This window comes from Macrosteles quadrilineatus, unplaced genomic scaffold (genome assembly GCF_028750875.1).
Source record: "Macrosteles quadrilineatus isolate MER2022 unplaced genomic scaffold, UCM_ALF_1.0 Scaffold_1__1_contigs__length_201487025, whole genome shotgun sequence".
Taxonomy (NCBI): Eukaryota; Metazoa; Arthropoda; class Insecta; order Hemiptera; family Cicadellidae; genus Macrosteles; species Macrosteles quadrilineatus.
The window spans coordinates 80,169,529-80,188,701 of record NW_026542594.1 but is presented as its reverse complement, the minus strand read 5'-3'; the positions used below and the strand labels follow the sequence as shown (position 1 = coordinate 80,188,701).

At 38.4% G+C, this 19,173-nt stretch overlaps 1 protein-coding gene across 1 annotated transcript; it reads left to right on the top strand.

The window, feature by feature from the left end:
* Window positions 1–1,052: 1,052 nt before the first annotated feature.
* Window positions 1,053–18,087, top strand: LOC128998258 (regucalcin-like). The gene is made up of 3 exons (XM_054424315.1): window positions 1,053–1,245; window positions 11,056–11,162; window positions 17,812–18,087. The coding sequence occupies exons 1-3, from the start codon at window positions 1,053–1,055 to the stop codon at window positions 18,085–18,087; spliced, it is 576 nt and encodes a 191-aa protein (XP_054280290.1).
* The last annotated feature ends 1,086 nt before the right edge of the window (window positions 18,088–19,173 follow it).

The following is a 19,173-nucleotide window of genomic DNA, read 5'->3' as shown; positions in this document are numbered from 1 at the left end:
GACGAGCCTCACGCTGGGGCAGTGTGGGAAGTGAGAAACCTTAAGGCCATCGGGACAGCACAGCATACCGCCGTGTTCACTTGCAAGTGTAATACAACACTACCTTCTACTTCTACACTACCATGAGACTGAGGCTCAGTGACAGTCAGCTGGTGGACGAGCCTCACGCTGGGGCAGTGTGGGAAGTGAGAAACCTTAAGGCCATCGGGACAGCACAGCATACCGCCGTGGTCACTTGCAAGTGTAATGCAACACTACCTTCTACTTCTACACTACCATGAGACTGAGGCTCAGTGACAGTCAGCTGGTGGACGAGCCTCACGCTGGGGCAGTGTGGGAAGTGAGAAACCTTAAGGCCATCGGGACAGCACAGCATACCGCCGTGGTCACTTGCAAGTGTAATGCAACACTACCTTCTACTTCTACACTACCATGAGACTGAGGCTCAGTGACAGTCAGCTGGTGGACGAGCCTCACGCTGGGGCAGTGTGGGAAGTGAGAAACCTTAAGGCCATCGGGACAGCACAGCATACCGCCGTGTTCACTTGCAAGTGTAATACAACACTACCTTCTACTTCTACACTACCATGAGACTGAGGCTCAGTGACAGTCAGCTGGTGGACGAGCCTCACGCTGGGGCAGTGTGGGAAGTGAGAAACCTTAAGGCCATCGGGACAGCACAGCATACCGCCGTGGTCACTTGCAAGTGTAATACAACACTACCTTCTACTTCTACACTACCATGAGACTGAGGCTCAGTGACAGTCAGCTGGTGGACGAGCCTCACGCTGGGGCAGTGTGGGAAGTGAGAAACCTTAAGGCCATCGGGACAGCACAGCATACCGCCGTGGTCACTTGCAAGTGTAATGCAACACTACCTTCTACTTCTACACTACCATGAGACTGAGGCTCAGTGACAGTCAGCTGGTGGACGAGCCTCACGCTGGGGCAGTGTGGGAAGTGAGAAACCTTAAGGCCATCGGGACAGCACAGCATACCGCCGTGGTCACTTGCAAGTGTAATGCAACACTACCTTCTACTTCTACACTACCATGAGACTGAGGCTCAGTGACAGTCAGCTGGTGGACGAGCCTCACGCTGGGGCAGTGTGGGAAGTGAGAAACCTTAAGGCCATCGGGACAGCACAGCATACCGCCGTGGTCACTTGCAAGTGTAATGCAACACTACCAGATCTGCACCAAATTGTCTCGAGTGATCTTCCTCCTCAGAAAGCTACGTCATGTGGTCACTGAGCAGTACCTTGTTACTGTTTATTTCTCGCTTTTCCACAGCCATATCTTGTTTGGTTGTATGGTGGTCTTGTATGGTCCTTTGGGGTCACGCTCCCGCATGCAGTAGATTGTTGATACTCCAAAAGGAGGCGTTGAGAGTGATAACCTCTACTGAAATAACAGGCAAAGATTTTACTCATAGGCCTATCTTTCAACGTCTCGGCATCCTGACTGTTTATGGACAATATGTCCTCAATTGTCTGATACACGTACGCCAGAACATCTCTAAGTATGGAAGAAGACAAGATATACATCAGCATAACACCAGGAACGCTAGAAACCTCGACACCCCTCAATGCAGACTGTCCAAATCCCTGAATAGCTTCCCAGTGACCGCAATTAAACTCCACAATAGTCTGCCTGAAGAAGTCAGAAGTATGGATGTGGCTGGGTTTAAAACCTCAGTGAAGGAAAAACTTAAAAATAGGCCTATTTACACATTTAAAGAATTAGATGACGTGCCACTTTTTTAACTCGCCGCCATCTCAGTTTACTTTTTAAAATAAATTTGACGCAGTCCATCCGGAATCCCGGTCAGAGACGAAGCCTTCAAGTATTCAAGTATTCAAGTATTCAAGTATTATAAGAAGCAGGTGTTCAAAGTAAACTATAAACCAATTGATTTAAAATTGGTTTTATTATTTTAATCTGTAAAAAATTACCTATCACAGAAACACAAACGATTCCTTACATAAAATGACTAGAACATCTACATTGACATAAGTTACATTTAATCTTTGGTTCATAATTTCTTAAATAATTATCACTAAATAATTATTTTGAAATAACATTATTTACAATGATACAAAAAATAATTTCTTAAAATATACTACCTAATCACTATAGAAATAAGGTTAATTTCTCTTAATTAATGCCATGAGCTTATAACACAGTGTTTCTCAATAAATAGATAAAATAAATCAATGCATTTTTTCTTTAGTCGGTAAGACCGCCAGCTGTTTTGTATTTTCTGCCCATAATGGCAATGTTAATGATTGAAGCATATTACAACATTGTTTAATCTGATAAAAAGTTACAAAATATCTAATTTTAAAGCTATTGAAACCGCAGATTGGATTTGCTATCTGAGTGAAAATTTAAAAACGTACGTTTTCAGGAAAAACACTTTGCAAATTTGTTTCCCCTTTTTTCAAAACTTTTATTATTTTTTTGATTTCATTGACAATTGAAGTTTCATAAAATGTCCATGGTAACGCAATATCTTTGGTAGTTTTTTTTTTAAAGAGCATCTTTAGTGGAAAAACACAAAATCCTGTCACGACCATAACAGACGTTTAAATGAATATTAAAAATAGGTAGGCTAATATTATTTTTATAACTATGTTTTGCTATAAACTAATTTACTTTTATGACCATTATACATTAAAAAGGTCACTGAGCTTTTGATATATTTGGTCTTTCTAGAAAAAAATAAAAAACTCAAAAAAATTGAAAAAAAGCCAATAAAATCTTTTTAAGTTTGTATAACTCCGAAAAAACTTACCTGAGACCCGAAAAATCTTTATGTTTGCATAGAGGCGTGCTTCTTTTGTGTATAAAACATTGAAATATGACGATATTTTAATTTTTGAAATTTTTATGATAGAAATCATAAACGTGATGGTCAGGGACAAGCGGTACGGTCGTGAGTTTTCTAAAAAAATCTAAATCTTTCTAAACAATCCTTTAATTATACTGTTAGTTATAATAAAAATATGTGTTTCAATTGAACTAAACTGTTCAAATTACAATTATATTAAAGTTATTGTCACGACCAAACACACTATAATCCATAAGGCTGGATAGGTCGTGAAAAAACCCGCGATGGTCGTGAAACTTTGGTCGTGAAATTACGTGTTATTTGGCTCTGTTCTGGCGGTAGCTCTGCACCTCATGTTCGAGGATACAAAGTGAACTTCTAGGTTAATCTAGCAACTGAAATATCTTATAAACAAAAATTAACACCATGTCTACTTCATCGAATGACTATGTACGGTCATGGACACACCAAAATTACAAAAAACACAACCTTACCTGTATTAATCTTGTAATTCCTTCTTTCAACTCGAAACGACCGGCACTACAATCCTGACGTACACCCCGAACTAGTCTCTAAAACCAACTGACTCCATCAACGCCAGGCTTGCCACTGTCGTGCTCCAAAGTTGAAAATTTTTCCCAAATGGTCGTGACGCCAAATCGAGGGACAGACTTATTATGTCATGGTAGTCAGTTTGCAATGACAATAAAATTATAATATGCTCCTTTTTTGTAAGTTTAATAACCATTGATGACATAAAAATATGGCTTTATACATTTCGGCATGAATAATTAGTCTAAAAACAGCGTGAAAGTTGGAAAATGTACCCTAGGGACACGTCATGGTCGTGAATTTCGAGACTTTAAAAATACGAAAAAAATACCTAGAACCTATTTAAAACCAAATAAATGTGTGTAACATGTTGCCCCCATCCCAAAAAATATTAAAACACATAATAATAAACTACAAATCCAGTAGCTACGAAGTAAAAGGCCAGGGACATGAAAACGTACGTTTTTAAATTTTCACTCTCCTACTTTTTAATTTTAATTGTTATTATTTTGTCAAATTACATTATTATTTTGTCTTAGTGATCAGCAAAAACATACGATCACGTTGAAGCCTATTACAGTAATCATGTTCTATATGCTTGATTACCGAGCAAAAAATGTTATGTGATTTTAAATTTATTTTTAAATCCATGTGTGTAGCCCCTGAGCTGTTGGACATAATGTAAGACTACTCTGTCCCTTGCTACCTGTGCGGTCGGTCATCTTTGTTAGAACAGGCCTGTTTTTTAAATGTTTAATTGTTTTATGTATTTATTCGTGTCCGTACTGTGTTTATCTTCTGACGATGTTAACAACTGATCAACTCTACACTATATACCTGAAGCTGACTATGGTGTTTTAACACCGAAACATGTCCTGAATAGACATATTTTATTGAGCTGTGACGGGAATTACGTAAGTAATTTAGTCTTACATTAAATTTATTTTTTGTCTGAATTGCTTTTTGGACTTTTAAATCTTTTGTTTTAGAGGTTGAAAAAAATCATAGTTTAAGTCAATATATTTATGTAGTTTGAGAAAAAAAAAACAATTAAAATGTAGATAGCAAATGTTATCCGCGGTTTCAATAGCTTTAAATTGAGATATTTTAAAACTTATTATTTTAATAAACAATTTCGTATAGTAATATGGTTCAACTATTAACATTGCCGTTATGGGCAGAAAGTCCAAGATAGTCGGCGAGCTATACAAATTCCATGGAAGTTAAAAAATTCTTAATATCTTAAGAGAATACTTTCCAAAATAGAGTTTCAGCCTGAAGATAGGAGTTGATGGGGGCTTTAGTTTTGACATAAACATTCATTTAACAACAAATGCGTGATTGATTCAAATCTAATATTAGTTACAAGAAACATTGTTTACAGCTACATAACTTGTTGTTTTATTTTCAAAGGTCATAGAGTTTTTTCCTGGCAGTTATAAGTTATCATTTGTAAACAATCTATCTTCCTCACTTTTGTGAAATATATTTAAATTATGAAACATGTATATTAGCAAGGCACATTGAAGTTGAAAACTAAGATATCTCTTGTTACAGTATACACCTAAGTAATATTCATCACCAACTACACTATTACCTATTTGACTTGTGATTATGAAATTTTAGCTCAATACTTCAAAATGAAAATAATAAAAAAAAATATTTTGTTACTTGATTTATTTGGTAGGTAGGTACTAATGACTCCTTTGATTATAAAAAATTATATCACTACATATAGGCGTAACTAGGATGACCCTAAGGCCCCTTTAATGCACTGCGGCTGCGGTTTTTATCGCAGCCGCAAGTTTTATACCACTGGTAGCACTGACAGAATACGGTCCGTGCCGCAGTGCATAAAAGCTCCCATAAGAACCAATGTACCTACAGCTGCAAAAAAGCTGCTAGGTCCGCTGCACTGGACTTGCGGGCCGCAATTATAGAGCATTGTATAAAAGTACCCCATTTGATGCAATTTACTTATAGAATTGCAGCAGGTGCATAAAGGGGCCTAAGAGGGGGAACACCGGGGGGGGGGAGGGGGGTCAGGGGACCGTCTCTCCCAGAAAATTGTTGAATTTTAAGTTCAGATTATTGTACGATTAGATTTAGGTATCTGCAATCCTAAAATTCTATTAAAAGGGAAGGAAACAGGTCCGTGACGTAGGAAGTGGTGAAGGAAGTAGTAAAGTCGAGCTGTTCGATGTATGGGATCTGTTTATGACCATTAGATAAAGGTATTTGCAATCCTAAAATGCTATGGGAAGGGAGGAAAACAGGTCCGCGACGTAGGAAGTGGTGAAGGAAGTAGTCAAGGCGAGCTCTCCGGAGTGTGGAAACTGTTTATGACAATTGAATAAGGTATCTACAAATCTAAAATGCTATGGGAAGGGAGGAAAACAGGTCCGTGACGTAGGAAGTGGTGAAGGAAGTAGTAAAGGCGAGTTTTTCGGAGTGTGGGAACTGTTTATGACGATTAGATTAAGGGATTTGCAATCCTATGATGCTATGGCAATGGAGGGAAACAGGTCCGTGACGTAGGAAGTGGTGAAGGAAGTAGTATAGGCGAGTTGTCCGGGGTATGGGATCTGTATATGACCATTAAATTAAGGTATTTGCAATCCTATGATGCTATGGCAATGGAGGGAAATAGGCCCGTGACGTAGGAAGTGGTGAAGGAAGTAGTATAGGCGAGTTGTCCGGGGTATGGGATCTGTATATGACCATTAAATTAAGGTATTTGCAATCCTATGATGCTATGGCAATGGAAGGAAACAGAGGTCCGTGACGTAGGAAGTGGTGAAGGAAGTAGTATAGGCAAGCACTCCGGACTGTGGGAACTGTTTATGACGATTAGATTAAGGTATCTGCAATCCTAAAATGCTATGGAAAGGGAGGGAAACAGGTCGGTGACGTAGGAAGTGGTGAAGGAAGTAGTAGAGGGGAGTTGTCTGGAGTGTGGGAACTGATTATGACGATTAGATTAAGGTATTTGCAATCCAATAATGCTAAGGAAAGGGAGGGAAACAGGTCCCTGACGTAGGAAGTGATGAAGGAAGTAGTAAAGGCGAGTTGGTCGGAGTGTGGGAACGGTTTAAGACGATTAGATTAAGGTATCTGCAATCCTAAAATGCTATGGAAAGGGAGGGAAACAGGTCCGTGACGTAGGAAGTGGTGAAGGAAGTAGTAGAGGCGAGTTGTCCGGAGTGTGGGATCTGTTTATGACGTTTAGATTAAGTAATTTGCAATCCAATAATGCTAAGGGAAGGGAGGGAAACAGGTCCGTGATGTAGGAAGTGGTGAAGGAAGTAGTAAAGGCGAGCTGTCCATAGTTGGGAACTGTTTATGACGATTAGATTAAGTTATCTGCAATCCTAAAATGCTACGGAAAGGGAGGGAAACAGGTCCGTGACGTAGGAAGTGGTGAAGCAAGTAGTCAAGGCGAGCTGTCCGGGGTTGTGGGAACTGTTTATGACGATTAGATTAAGGTATCTACAATCTTAATATTCTATGGAAAGAGAGGGAAACAGGTCCGCGACGTAAGAAGAGGTGAAGGAAGTAGTAAGGTGAGCAGTGTGGAGTTTGGGAACTGGAAACCGTTTGTTTGTAGCAGTTAGATTAATGTACCTGCAATGCTAAAATGCTATGAGAAGGGATGGAAACATGTCCACGACATATAAAATAGTGTAAAGAAGTAGTAAAGGCTAGCAGTGCGGAGTGTGGTCAATGTTTGCGACAATTAGATTAACGTATCTAAACTACTAAAATGCTATGGAAAGTGATGAAAACAGGTGCACGATGTAGGAAGTGGTGAAGGAAGTAGTAAAGGCTGACAGTGCAGAGTGGGGGAACCGTTTGGGCAGTTAGATAAATGTATCTAATACTTAAATGTTATGAGAAGGGAAGGAAACAGGTCTATGACGTTGGAAATGCTAAGGGTATCTCCTACCGGCTGTAGTCTCGATTGGGGCCACGAGGGACGCCCAGCCTGCAGTGAAGGCGTAGTAGCTGCGACGTGAGGTGGGTGATCCGAACCCAATGTTACGGAGCGATTAACAATCAGGCCGTATGCCTATCGTACAATAGTGCCTAAGTTGTGAATTAGTTGTTTTCAATATATTAGTGAGTCGGTGGCTCAGTCGGTAGCGTCGCGGACTTCGGGCCCAAGGCAGTAGTGTCGTGGGTTCGGATCCTGGTCACTGCCGATAACATTTTATCAGTACAGTTCACCTTTGTACTGCACCGGCTCACTCCTTGCTTTGCTGTAAACGATCCACGCACGTGCGCTTAGTCTATGTGGACGGGCAAATGCAAGGTTAAAAGAGGCTGCCAACCTCTTTAAAAAAAAAAAAAAAAAAAAAAAAAAAAAAAGGCGAATGAATTAGTAAAGCTTGCAGTGCAGAGTGTGGGAACTGTCTTTGACAATTACATTAATGTATCTGCAATCCTTAAAGGCTATGGGAAGAGGGGAAACAGGTCTACGACGTAGGGGGTGGTGAAGGAAGTAGTAAACGTGAGCAGTGTTGAGTGTGGGAATGGATTAATTTATCTACAATTCTAAAATGCTTTGGGAAGAGACTGTAGACTGTAGGTTAAAACTATTACGAAACACGAATCGATACATATTTCGATACATGCAATCGTTTACAATAGAAATTAACAAATGAGTTGTCAACAGCTGATTTTTACTCCGTAGAGGCTAAAAACGATTTTTACTCCCTAAAGAGTTAAAATGCTACTTTTACTGCTACATACGATTGTTTTTACTGCAGTATTACAAAAACAATATAATATGAACCTTTGATGACTCCGCTCAATTTTGTGGATGCCTCTGCGAACGCCACCTAGTATAAAAATTACATTTTCGTAAAGACTTAAAAATGTTTGCGTTAGCAAATTCTAAAATTTCTGAAAAACACTGTTTTTCATAGGTTTATTTATTTAATCTATCTATATAGGCAAGCATGTTTCTTTAAAACCTTTTTTCTCAGCTATTGTGCATCGCAGGGAAAATCTACGCATATTGTTGGAAAGATATTTACCTGTAGATGTGCAGAATCCCTTTATAAATTAAAATAGGTTCAAAATAAGCACAAAAATGAATTTAAAATTTAAAAAAAATTAACATGGATCTTATGGATTGCCATGCTGGTGTCGAAATAACAACGAAATGTAAACAGAAAATCAAAACAAATGGAAGAAATTCCAATCACATGTTGTATTCACAGTGTGGGATGAAAATAAAGAAGTCTGAATAAATATTTTTGGTCGAGTTTTGACCACTGGACGACCTCTAGTACTTATTTAATAAGCAAGCAGGTTTTTTGTGACAATTACTCCTCCGAAACTACTGAACCGATTGACATGTTTTTGGTGTCATTGGAAAGAGGGTAACGTGAAGTTGTACAGGACACTTTCTTTTTAGGGAAATAATGAGAGATTGAGGGCCTGGAGCCCTTTAAAGCTGCAAATTTCTCCATAAGGATAACATGGGAGATAATTTTATTTACAGAAACATATGTTTGTTACTTGAAAATAGTCAAAGTCTACTACATAATAATTGTTGTGTATTATGACTCTTAATGTATACCTACTACATTTCAATCAAGGATTGTGTACCTTAAAGTTTACCCATAATGGATCATACTACTTTATTTTAATGCTGGGAGTAGTTAGTAAAATTTAGTGGAGAATAAGTTACCATGATTTAGAAAACTTAACTATAATAATTTATGTATTTAAATCACAAATCTTTGACATTATTAATTCATTTGATACTAAAACAGCTGATCGAAAAATCAAACAAATCATCTACTTCATGTGAATAATGTCATTACACAAACATAGTTTTTTTTAACCAATATCTAGATTATTTTTTACTTGTGGGTGTATTTTGAGTTTGCAGTTATGAAAGCACCAAGCCACGTAACTTTTATCAAATTTTCTTTATAAACTAACAGTATTAATGAATTACTACATGAACTTGATAAGTCAGGTAATTAATTGTCAGTTTAACAAGGGAAAGAAGAGTGGGTCCTTGAAAACAGACGAAGGCGGAGACACCCATCTAGAAAATCCAACTGAGTTTTTAAATATAGAGGTCAGTGGATTGCCAAGGCACAGATTAGACTAATAAAAGGGGGCAGTGGTTTTATTGATGAGGAATATTAATACATACTTACCCTTTAAAATGGAAAGATGGTAATTTCTGTTACCTTTGGCATTTGCAGCGCTGTTCTTACCCAGACCAATTTCAGTCATGAGCAACTATATTATATGTTGTTTTAAGTAAGGCTACATCTTTTAATAGGATAAGCATATTCGTTACGGAAAACTCTGACCAGGGTAATCGTCCTGAAGGTAACTTTAAGGCTAAAATCGTAGTATTCATGGAAGGGCTTTTGTGATAAAAAATATTGTTTATTAGTGTTTATTTTTATAAGTGTGTTTTCTTCAAGCAGCATTTGTATGACCCTCAAAATATGCTACATAGGCCTATTGGTTTGATATGATAAAATGTGTTGTTAAATGTGTTATAAAAATCTTTAAAACATAACTACCCTATAACCTTGCTCGCTGCCTATAACATACTTGAACTTGAACACTTATTAATTTACTAAATATAATACACATACAGCTAGAAAATGGCTGGACTGCTTCCCTTCCAAGGCTTCATTATTACTGTATTTAATTTTCGACGTCGAGTCAATATATAATACGATGAATTTGTTTTCTAAATTCATATGTTATTTTGCGGGGCATTGAGCCGCACAAGTTCACAAGTTTAATGTAGTTTTGATTTTTATAATTTTATTTCATTAGCCTACTTTATTTTAATTAATTTCATTTTTATTATTTTTGTTATTATTTATATTTTTGGTTATTTTTTCTGGACATTAAATTATAATTATTTACTTTTAGGAAGTAGCTACCGGGTTAGGTAAGACTTGGACCCGGGACCGATATACTTAGGCCTACTTTTTCATTTTTATGTCCCTATAGGGCAAACACACGTTCAAATTTGTATATAAAGTATGTATATATACGGCCATATAAAGATATGATGGTGTCTGTCTGTAATTTAACAAAAATAGAGCTACCATAACAAAAATATTAATAGGACTGTTTACAATTCGTGACCGTGGGCTTTGCCCCTTTGGCTTTTAAAGTTCTGAGGTGAGGATTTTAAAAGTAATATTGATTGGACTCCATGGCTGCAATGAGAACACTCACAAGGTTTACATTAGCTTTGACATTTCAATGTTAAAAAGAAGAATTGCCAAATTGCATATTTCATAATTTCAGACAACTGATCCAAATAAGTTAAATATATTATTTTACACAATTATGTGGTAGGTTTATTTAATATAAAACTTTGTCATAGATTATTTTTTCTAAAACTATGTCAATGATTATAGAAATAAAAAAAATCTTTAACTGCTTTGTACAAACTCAGGCTTTTCATTTTTTTAGTGTTTAAGTTATAAAAATAATGTTATTGACATTATTTATTGACATGTTCCACTTCCACACCAAGCTCAAAGATTTGTAGGAAAACAATGCGTTCTCCGTATACCATACTATATATAAGGGGAGAAATTAAAAATACAAAGGCACATGTAAGGTTTCACCACAGATATCCTTTATTTTGTAATTATGTGTTCTACTTGCCAGCTCATCGAAGAACCGTGTTCTCGCTCGGTGCAGTGACAGGCAATCCTGATGGAATGACTATAGACGCTGACGGCAACCTTTGGATTGCTTGTTGGGGAGGATCCCAGGTAAATGGATACACTTAGATTGTACTGATAATCTATATAAAGCTCATATACCACTGACTCACTCATTCATCATGAAATCTCAGAAACCATAAGACATAGGAACCTGAAACTTGGCAGGCATCTTCCTTTTGGGCTGTAGACGCTCACTAAGAAAGGATTTTACCCTCCGACCTCTGGGCTCCGCCCCAGTGGCTCTGGAGTTTCCCATGTTAACCTTATGAGTACTCATATTTAAATGGAATTAATGAATCTTAACAGCTGTTTCAATTAAACAAGTCGGTTCTGTTCTATGATGTTCAATAGCATTGAAGTTACAAGGATTGCCAACACGGTGGAGCACTATTATTTCTTTTACATTTATGACAACAGCTAATTTGCAACCAAAAGGTGAGTGAGCGTAGCGATCGAGCTTCAACCTGGAGGCGAGTTAGCGTAGCGAACGAGCTAACCTGAAGGCAAGTGAGCTCAGCGAACGAGCTCTAACCTAAAAGTGAGTGAGCGTAGCAAACGAACTTCAACCAAAAAGTGAGTGAGCGTAGCGAACGAACTTCAACCAGGACGTCAGGACGTGATTGAGCCATGCGAACGAGATCATCTTGAAAATTAAGAAGTTAAACGGGGCAAAGCCCGCGGGTTACAGCTAGTACAAAATGAAATGTTACAAACCCTATATTCATTATACCAACTTATATTATCATTTTGATTATATAATTTGTAAAATGGCATTCATATTTATATTTGCTTTTAAGGTCGATTCACACACATCAGTCCAGTCACAGTTCCGTTACAGTCCAGTTACAGTCCAGGCACAGTTCCATCCGCAATTTCTTAGTCAATTGTCCGTCAGTTGGTTTCAGTCAGTCTTCCGTCTCTAAAATTCACAGTAATTTATAGTCAAAATTTTAAAGTTACTAGGTGGCGTTCGCAGAAGCATCCACAAAATTGAGTGGAGTCATCAATGGTTCATATTATATTGTTTTTGTCATACTGCAGTGAAAAACAGTCGTCATTGATGCATGCGTTGCATCATCACATTAATCCATTCCCACACTCAACACTGCCCACCTTTACTACTTCCTTCACCACCCCCTACGTCGTGGACCTGTTTCCGTCTCTTACCATAGCATTTTAGGATTACAGATACATTAATGTAATTGCCAAAGACAGTTCCCACACTCTGCACTGAAAGCCTTACTAATTCCTTCACCATTTCCTACGTCATACACATGTTTCCTTCCCTTCTCACAGCATTTAAGTATTAGATACATTTATCTAACTGCCCAAACGGTTCCCTCACTCTGCACTGCCAGCCTTTACTACTTCCTACGTCGTGGGGGATGTTTCCTTCCCTTCTCATAGCATTTTATGATTGAAGATACATTAATCTAACTGCCACAGACGGTTCTCAACATATGTTCATACCTGATTCCTAAGCCACTTCCTACATCGTGGACCTGTTTTCATCACTTTCCATAGCATTTTAGGAATTTAGATACGTTAATCTAATTGCCACAAACATTGCCCACACTCCGCACTGCTAGCCTTTACTACTTCTTTCACCATTTTCTATGTCGTGGGCATGCTTCCATCCCTTATCATAGCATTTCAGCATTGCAGATACATTAATCTAACTACTACAAACGGTTTCCAGTTCCCAAACTCCACACTGCTCACCTTACTACTTCCTTCACCTCTTCTTACGTCGCAGACACGTTTCCCTCTCTTCCCATAGAATTTTAAGATTGTAGATACCAAGATACATAATCTAATCGTCATAAACAGTTCCCACACTCCGAAAACTCGCCTTTACCACTTCCTTAATCTCTTCCTACGTCACGGACCTGTTTACCTCCCTTCCCATAGCATTTTAGGATTGGGGATACCTTAATCTAATCGTCATAAACAGTTACCACACTCCAAAAAACTCGCCTTTACTGCTTTCTTCATCACTTCCTACGTCACGGACCTCTTTACTTCCCTTCCCTTAGCATTATTAGAATGCAAATACCTTAATCTAATAGTCATAAACAGTTTCCACAATCCGCACAGCTCGCCTTGACTACTTCCTTCACCACTTCCCACGTCGCGGACCTGTTTTCCTCCCGTCCCATAGCATTTTAGGATTGTAGATACCTTAATCTAATAGTCACAAACAGTTTCCACACTCCGGACAGCTCGCCTTGACTATTTCCTTCACCACTTCCCACGTCGCGGACCTGTTTTCCTCCCTTCCCATAGCATTTTAGGATTGCAAATACCTTAATCTAATGGTCATAAACAGATCCCATACCCCGAACAGCTCGCCTTTACTACTTCCTTCACCACTTCCCACGTCGTGGACCTGTTTCCTTCCCTTCCAATAGCATTTTAGGATTGCAGATACCTTAATCTAATTGTCATAAACAGTTCCCACTCTCCGGACAGCTTGCCTTGACTACTTCCTTCACCACTTCCTACGTCGCGGACCCGTTTTCCTCCCTTCCAATAGAATTTTAGGAATGCAGATACCTAAATCTAATCGTCATAAACAGTTTCTCCACACTCCGGACAGCTCACCTTGACTACTACCTTCACCACTTCCTACGTCGCGGACCTGTTTTCGTCCCTTCCCATAGAATTTTAGGAATGCAGATACCTTAATCTAATCGTCATAAACAGTTCCCACACTCCAGGCAGCTCGTCTTGACTACTTCCTTCACCACTTCCTACGTCACGGACCCGTTTTCCTCCCTTCCCATAGAATTTTAGGAATGCACATACTTACCTAAATATAATCGTCTTAAACAGTTTCCACACTCTAGACTGCTCACCTTTACTACTTCCTTCGCCACTTCCTACGTCACTGACCTCAAGCTAGTGTCGTCATTTGATTATATTTATGATCCATACCACCGTTAATGTTCTAATATCTGTGGAATAATGCTATCAGCTATTATTTATCTACTGCATTCAAAAGTCAACAGCTGATCATATGTCTTTGTTTATGTGTCTAATACTGATTCCATAAGGATTACATTGAAACTCAGTGGGGCGGATTCCTGAGAGACTTTTTTAACGCCGTATAGATGTTGGCACTCACCGATATGGTCTTTATCACCATGCAAAATTTGAAAACGATTGATTCAGCCGTCTTAGAGGAGTTTGCGTATTACGAAATGCATAAAAGTCGATGTATAAGAGCTTCGCTCAATAAACCTATATTCTATCAAATTATCATTGTCCATCTTTTTGATTGTTACAAACTGTACTCAAAATACAAACGGAACCATTTAAATAACAATAACACTATTTTCTAACCTCAGACAGTTCCGTCAGGCGTCCGAACAATCAAAAAGTATCGTTGGAAAGAAATCTGAAACTGACTGACGGACGCCAGCAGAGCGACGGAACTGCAACGGATGAGTGTAGATAGCGCAATAGAAAATCCATTAAAGAGTATTTTTGTTAACTTTGACGTGCCTGAAGCGACTGGACTGCGACGTGCCAGACTGATGTGTGTGAATCGACCTTTAAAAGGCGCAATTTGCTGACGGATCCCCTGGTAAATATATTAATCCAAATAAATCAAAATTAATACTACTAACACAGTATTTCGTTTCACTGGTGTATACAGTTTCCATTTCAAGTATTTTAAGAATATGTTATAAGAACGTCTCCATCCAGTATCGGAAAGTATTCTGTATTTGAAAAAAGTATAAAAATAAAAACTATAATTCACTACGTTCTCAAAATCTTACTAGGTGTAAGTATAATGCTAAGGTTTAAGCCGAATTATATTGTTGAAACCGAACTAAAACAATGTATACTAGGTGAAACCCGTCGAAATCGACGGTTAGGGGCCTCTTTGTTTATATGGTCGTCTGGCTTCATTGGCAACAAATAATGCAAATGAAATAGCAATGTGCCATTTCCAAAGAGAAAAACATACTGTAAATTGGCTGTTACGTAAATATTGACGTTTACATGCATTGTTAATCAACGTATCTTATAAACGATAATGTGATCTAGTTTAAAAAGAATATGACCTTTCTGTCGTGACAGTAGCTGCTAAAATAGTATTTACTCTTACAGCAAAAATATTGTGATACTTTCAATAATGTTACCAACGCAGTGAGCCATGGTCCGTAATATAGGTCACTGCAAATAATTTGTCAAGATAGGTACCACCATTTTAGGCAAGGTTTTTGTGTTTGGATGTTATTATACGCGATAATAGCACACTGAACTTCTTCTGCAGATGAAGTTGGAGAAATATAAGCCGAATCATAAATGTGACAATGCGAGTTTGAGCATTTTGTAACTATATGAGGAAGCTACTTAGTATTTTTTAGGCTGCTGCTTAGTGCACTTAAGAATATATTTTTTAGAGATGAATTACATTGTTTTTGTTGCTGAGTAGTGCTAGTAAACATGCACAACCCTTTTCGTTAGTCTAATACAATTCAAAGGCTCCCTAAGAGTTCAAGTTCTTATTTGTATACATATCTATATTGTGTTTACACTAAGATGAATGAATACATCAAAGTAACCTCTCTGAAAAGTCTGAAGTATATTGCAGTTATCCAGCTTAATGACTTTCTAAATCATGCACATATTTCTACATAAATATTGTAAAATATTTTATCCAGTTGCTGTAAACCACTACTAATTTAACAAAATATGGACACGGCTCAAATGGGCACCGTGCCCTTCTGCACTTGTATTATTTTGTATTGTATTACACAATCGATGATTTTTCCAATGATTGAAAGCATGTATGACAATAATCTCATTAACCTATGATGATCTGTCTAGAATAATATGATAAAATATAGGGAAAAGGTGTGAAAAAGGCAGACACCAACCCGTAAAATAGATATAAGATAGTTCAATAAGAAATAATTTGTAAGAGTTATTGTGATAAAAGGATTTTCCACTGATTGGGTAATGGAACTTTATATTGCAACACATGACATGATCCAGAAGAAAATCCAGTTTAAAATCAGAAAATAACATTGCAAATACTTCTTTTGGACTATTTAGTAACTCCCAATAAATGTGTGTTGTTTAAAATACAATTTTAAAATTAACAGCGGTTTTATTAATTAAGTAAAACCGCATGACCAATAATACTTTATTAATAAAGTATTATCCACATGACCAAAATGTAAACAAATCTGTGGAGGGATCTTTAAAGGCTTCTGGGACAGAGACCTAATCGAATTTACTTCGTTTTTCTTTTGATAACTCATCTGCAGACCAAGACCTTTCTTTGGACACCTCTACTAAGTTTCTACGCCCAGGCGTTCTCTCAAATTAGTATGGAGACAAAGTTTCCAATTAAATATTTAGATTCCCCCATGTTAATCTTATGGGAGAGAATCCAACTTTGATGGAAGGTCCTGCCCAAACTAATAAAGATATCAAAAAACTAAAAACACTTTGCAAAACTACAGATCAGGGCAATTGTTTTGACACTTTAATCATCAAAATCGGTCCATAAATGAGGGAGGAGTTCTGTTTACAAATAATTTATAAATAAAAATACTTTTTAAAAATGCCACGTTTTTAAACGCACTAAAAAGTATAAAATAATTTATAAAATGTTGAGAGAATAAATACTTGTAAGATTTAAAACGAAAAACGTGGGGCGCATGCTGATTTACAATTAACTTCACCTATTGAACTATTATGATCTATTGCATGCGCCCCACGTTTTTCGTTTTAAATCTTACAAGTATTTATTCTCTCAACATTTTATAAATTATTTTATACTTTTTAGTGCGTTTAAAAACGTGGCATTTTTTAAAAGTATTTTTATTTATAAATTATTTTCTAGTTTTTAGTCTTTAATGTGTAAATATGTCAAATCTATTTTATATAGCCTCTTAATACATAACCAAACCCCAAAACCTTATTATCTGTAATCAGATGTTTTATCTTAACTTTGAAATGATTGTTTTATATTTGTAGAATATCTCGGGAGCAGAACCTGTACCTCTTAACCTCTGCTCTTCTAACTGTCAAATTTAAGTATTTACAGCTGACTTGAATTAATTTATATGTTTACATTCTTTTAAAATGTAAACATGGGAAATTTGGAAGCCAAAGGGGCGTAGCCTAAGGGAAATATGAAAATGAAATGATATAATATTGCATTGTCATCCATTTGAGAGCTATGTTTCAAGTTTCAAGTCTCTAGCTCATCGGGAACTTCGTTTAAAATTGATATCAAAATTTGTAGGAAAGAGAGCTAATAAAAACAAGCCCATGGGGCGTAGTCCAAGGGAAATATGAAAATTAAATGATATAATATTGCATTGCCATCCATTTATGAGCTATGTTTCAAATTTCAAGTCTCTAGCTCATCGGGAAGTACCAAAATTTGCAAGAAAGCGATTTAATAAAAACAAGCCCATGGGGCGTAGCCCAAGGGAAATGTGAAAATTAAATGATATAATATTACATTGTCTTCCATTTGTGAGCTATGTTTCAAGTTTCAAGTCTCTAGCTCGTCGGGAAGTTAGTATAACATTGATTTTAAAATTTGTACCGGACAAGAAAGTGAGCTAATAAAAACGTTTTAAAATCGGCTTAGCGTATTATATATATATATAGATTTGACCTTAGAACAGTTAATTCCATGTGGTCTTATTCTTGGATTTCACAGATTATCCGCGTGGACCCGAAGACAGGGGCATTATTAAGGATGATCAAGATACCAGTAACACGAGTGACGTCTGTGACATGGGGCGGGCCGATGTTAGACACCCTCTACGTCACTACCATGAGACTGGGGCTCAGTGACAGTCAGCTGGTGGACGAGCCTCACGCTGGGGCAGTGTGGGAAGTGAGAAACCTTAAGGCCATCGGGACAGCACAGCATACCGCCGTGGTCACTTGCAAGTGTAATGCAACACTACCTTCTACTTCTACACTACCATGAGACTGGGGCTCAGTGACAGTCAGCTGGTGGACGAGCCTCACGCTGGGGCAGTGTGGGAAGTGAGAAACCTTAAGGCCATCGGGACAGCACAGCATACCGCCGTGGTCACTTGCAAGTGTAATGCAACACTACCTTCTACTTCTACACTACCATGAGACTGAGGCTCAGTGACAGTCAGCTGGTGGACGAGCCTCACGCTGGGGCAGTGTGGGAAGTGAGAAACCTTAAGGCCATCGGGACAGCACAGCATACCGCCGTGGTAACTTGCAAGTGTAATGCAACACTACCTTCTACTTCTACACTACCATGAGACTGAGGCTCAGTGACAGTCAGCTGGTGGACGAGCCTCACGCTGGGGCAGTGTGGGAAGTGAGAAACCTTAAGGCCATCGGGACAGCACAGCATACCGCCGTGTTCACTTGCAAGTGTAATACAACACTACCTTCTACTTCTACACTACCATGAGACTGAGGCTCAGTGACAGTCAGCTGGTGGACGAGCCTCACGCTGGGGCAGTGTGGGAAGTGAGAAACCTTAAGGCCATCGGGACAGCACAGCATACCGCCGTGGTCACTTGCAAATGTAATACAACACTACCTTCTACTTCTACACTACCATGAGACTGAGGCTCAGTGACAGTCAGCTGGTGGACGAGCCTCACGCTGGGGCAGTGTGGGAAGTGAGAAACCTTAAGGCCATCGGGACAGCACAGCATACCGCCGTGGTCACTTGCAAGTGTAATACAACACTACCTTTTACTTCTACACTACCATGAGACTGAGGCTCAGTGACAGTCAGCTGGTGGACGAGCCTCACGCTGGGGCAGTGTGGGAAGTGACCAACCTCAATGCCATGGGGACAGCACATCATACCACCGTGTTCACTTGCAAGTGTAATACAACACTACCTTCTACTTCTACACTACCATGAGACTGAGGCTCAGTGACAGTCGACTGGTGGACGAGCCTCACGCTGGGGCAGTGTGGGAAGTGACCAACCTCAATGCCATGGGGACAGCACATCATACCACCGTGTTCACTTGCAAGTGTAATACAACACTACCTTCTACTTCTACACTACCATGAG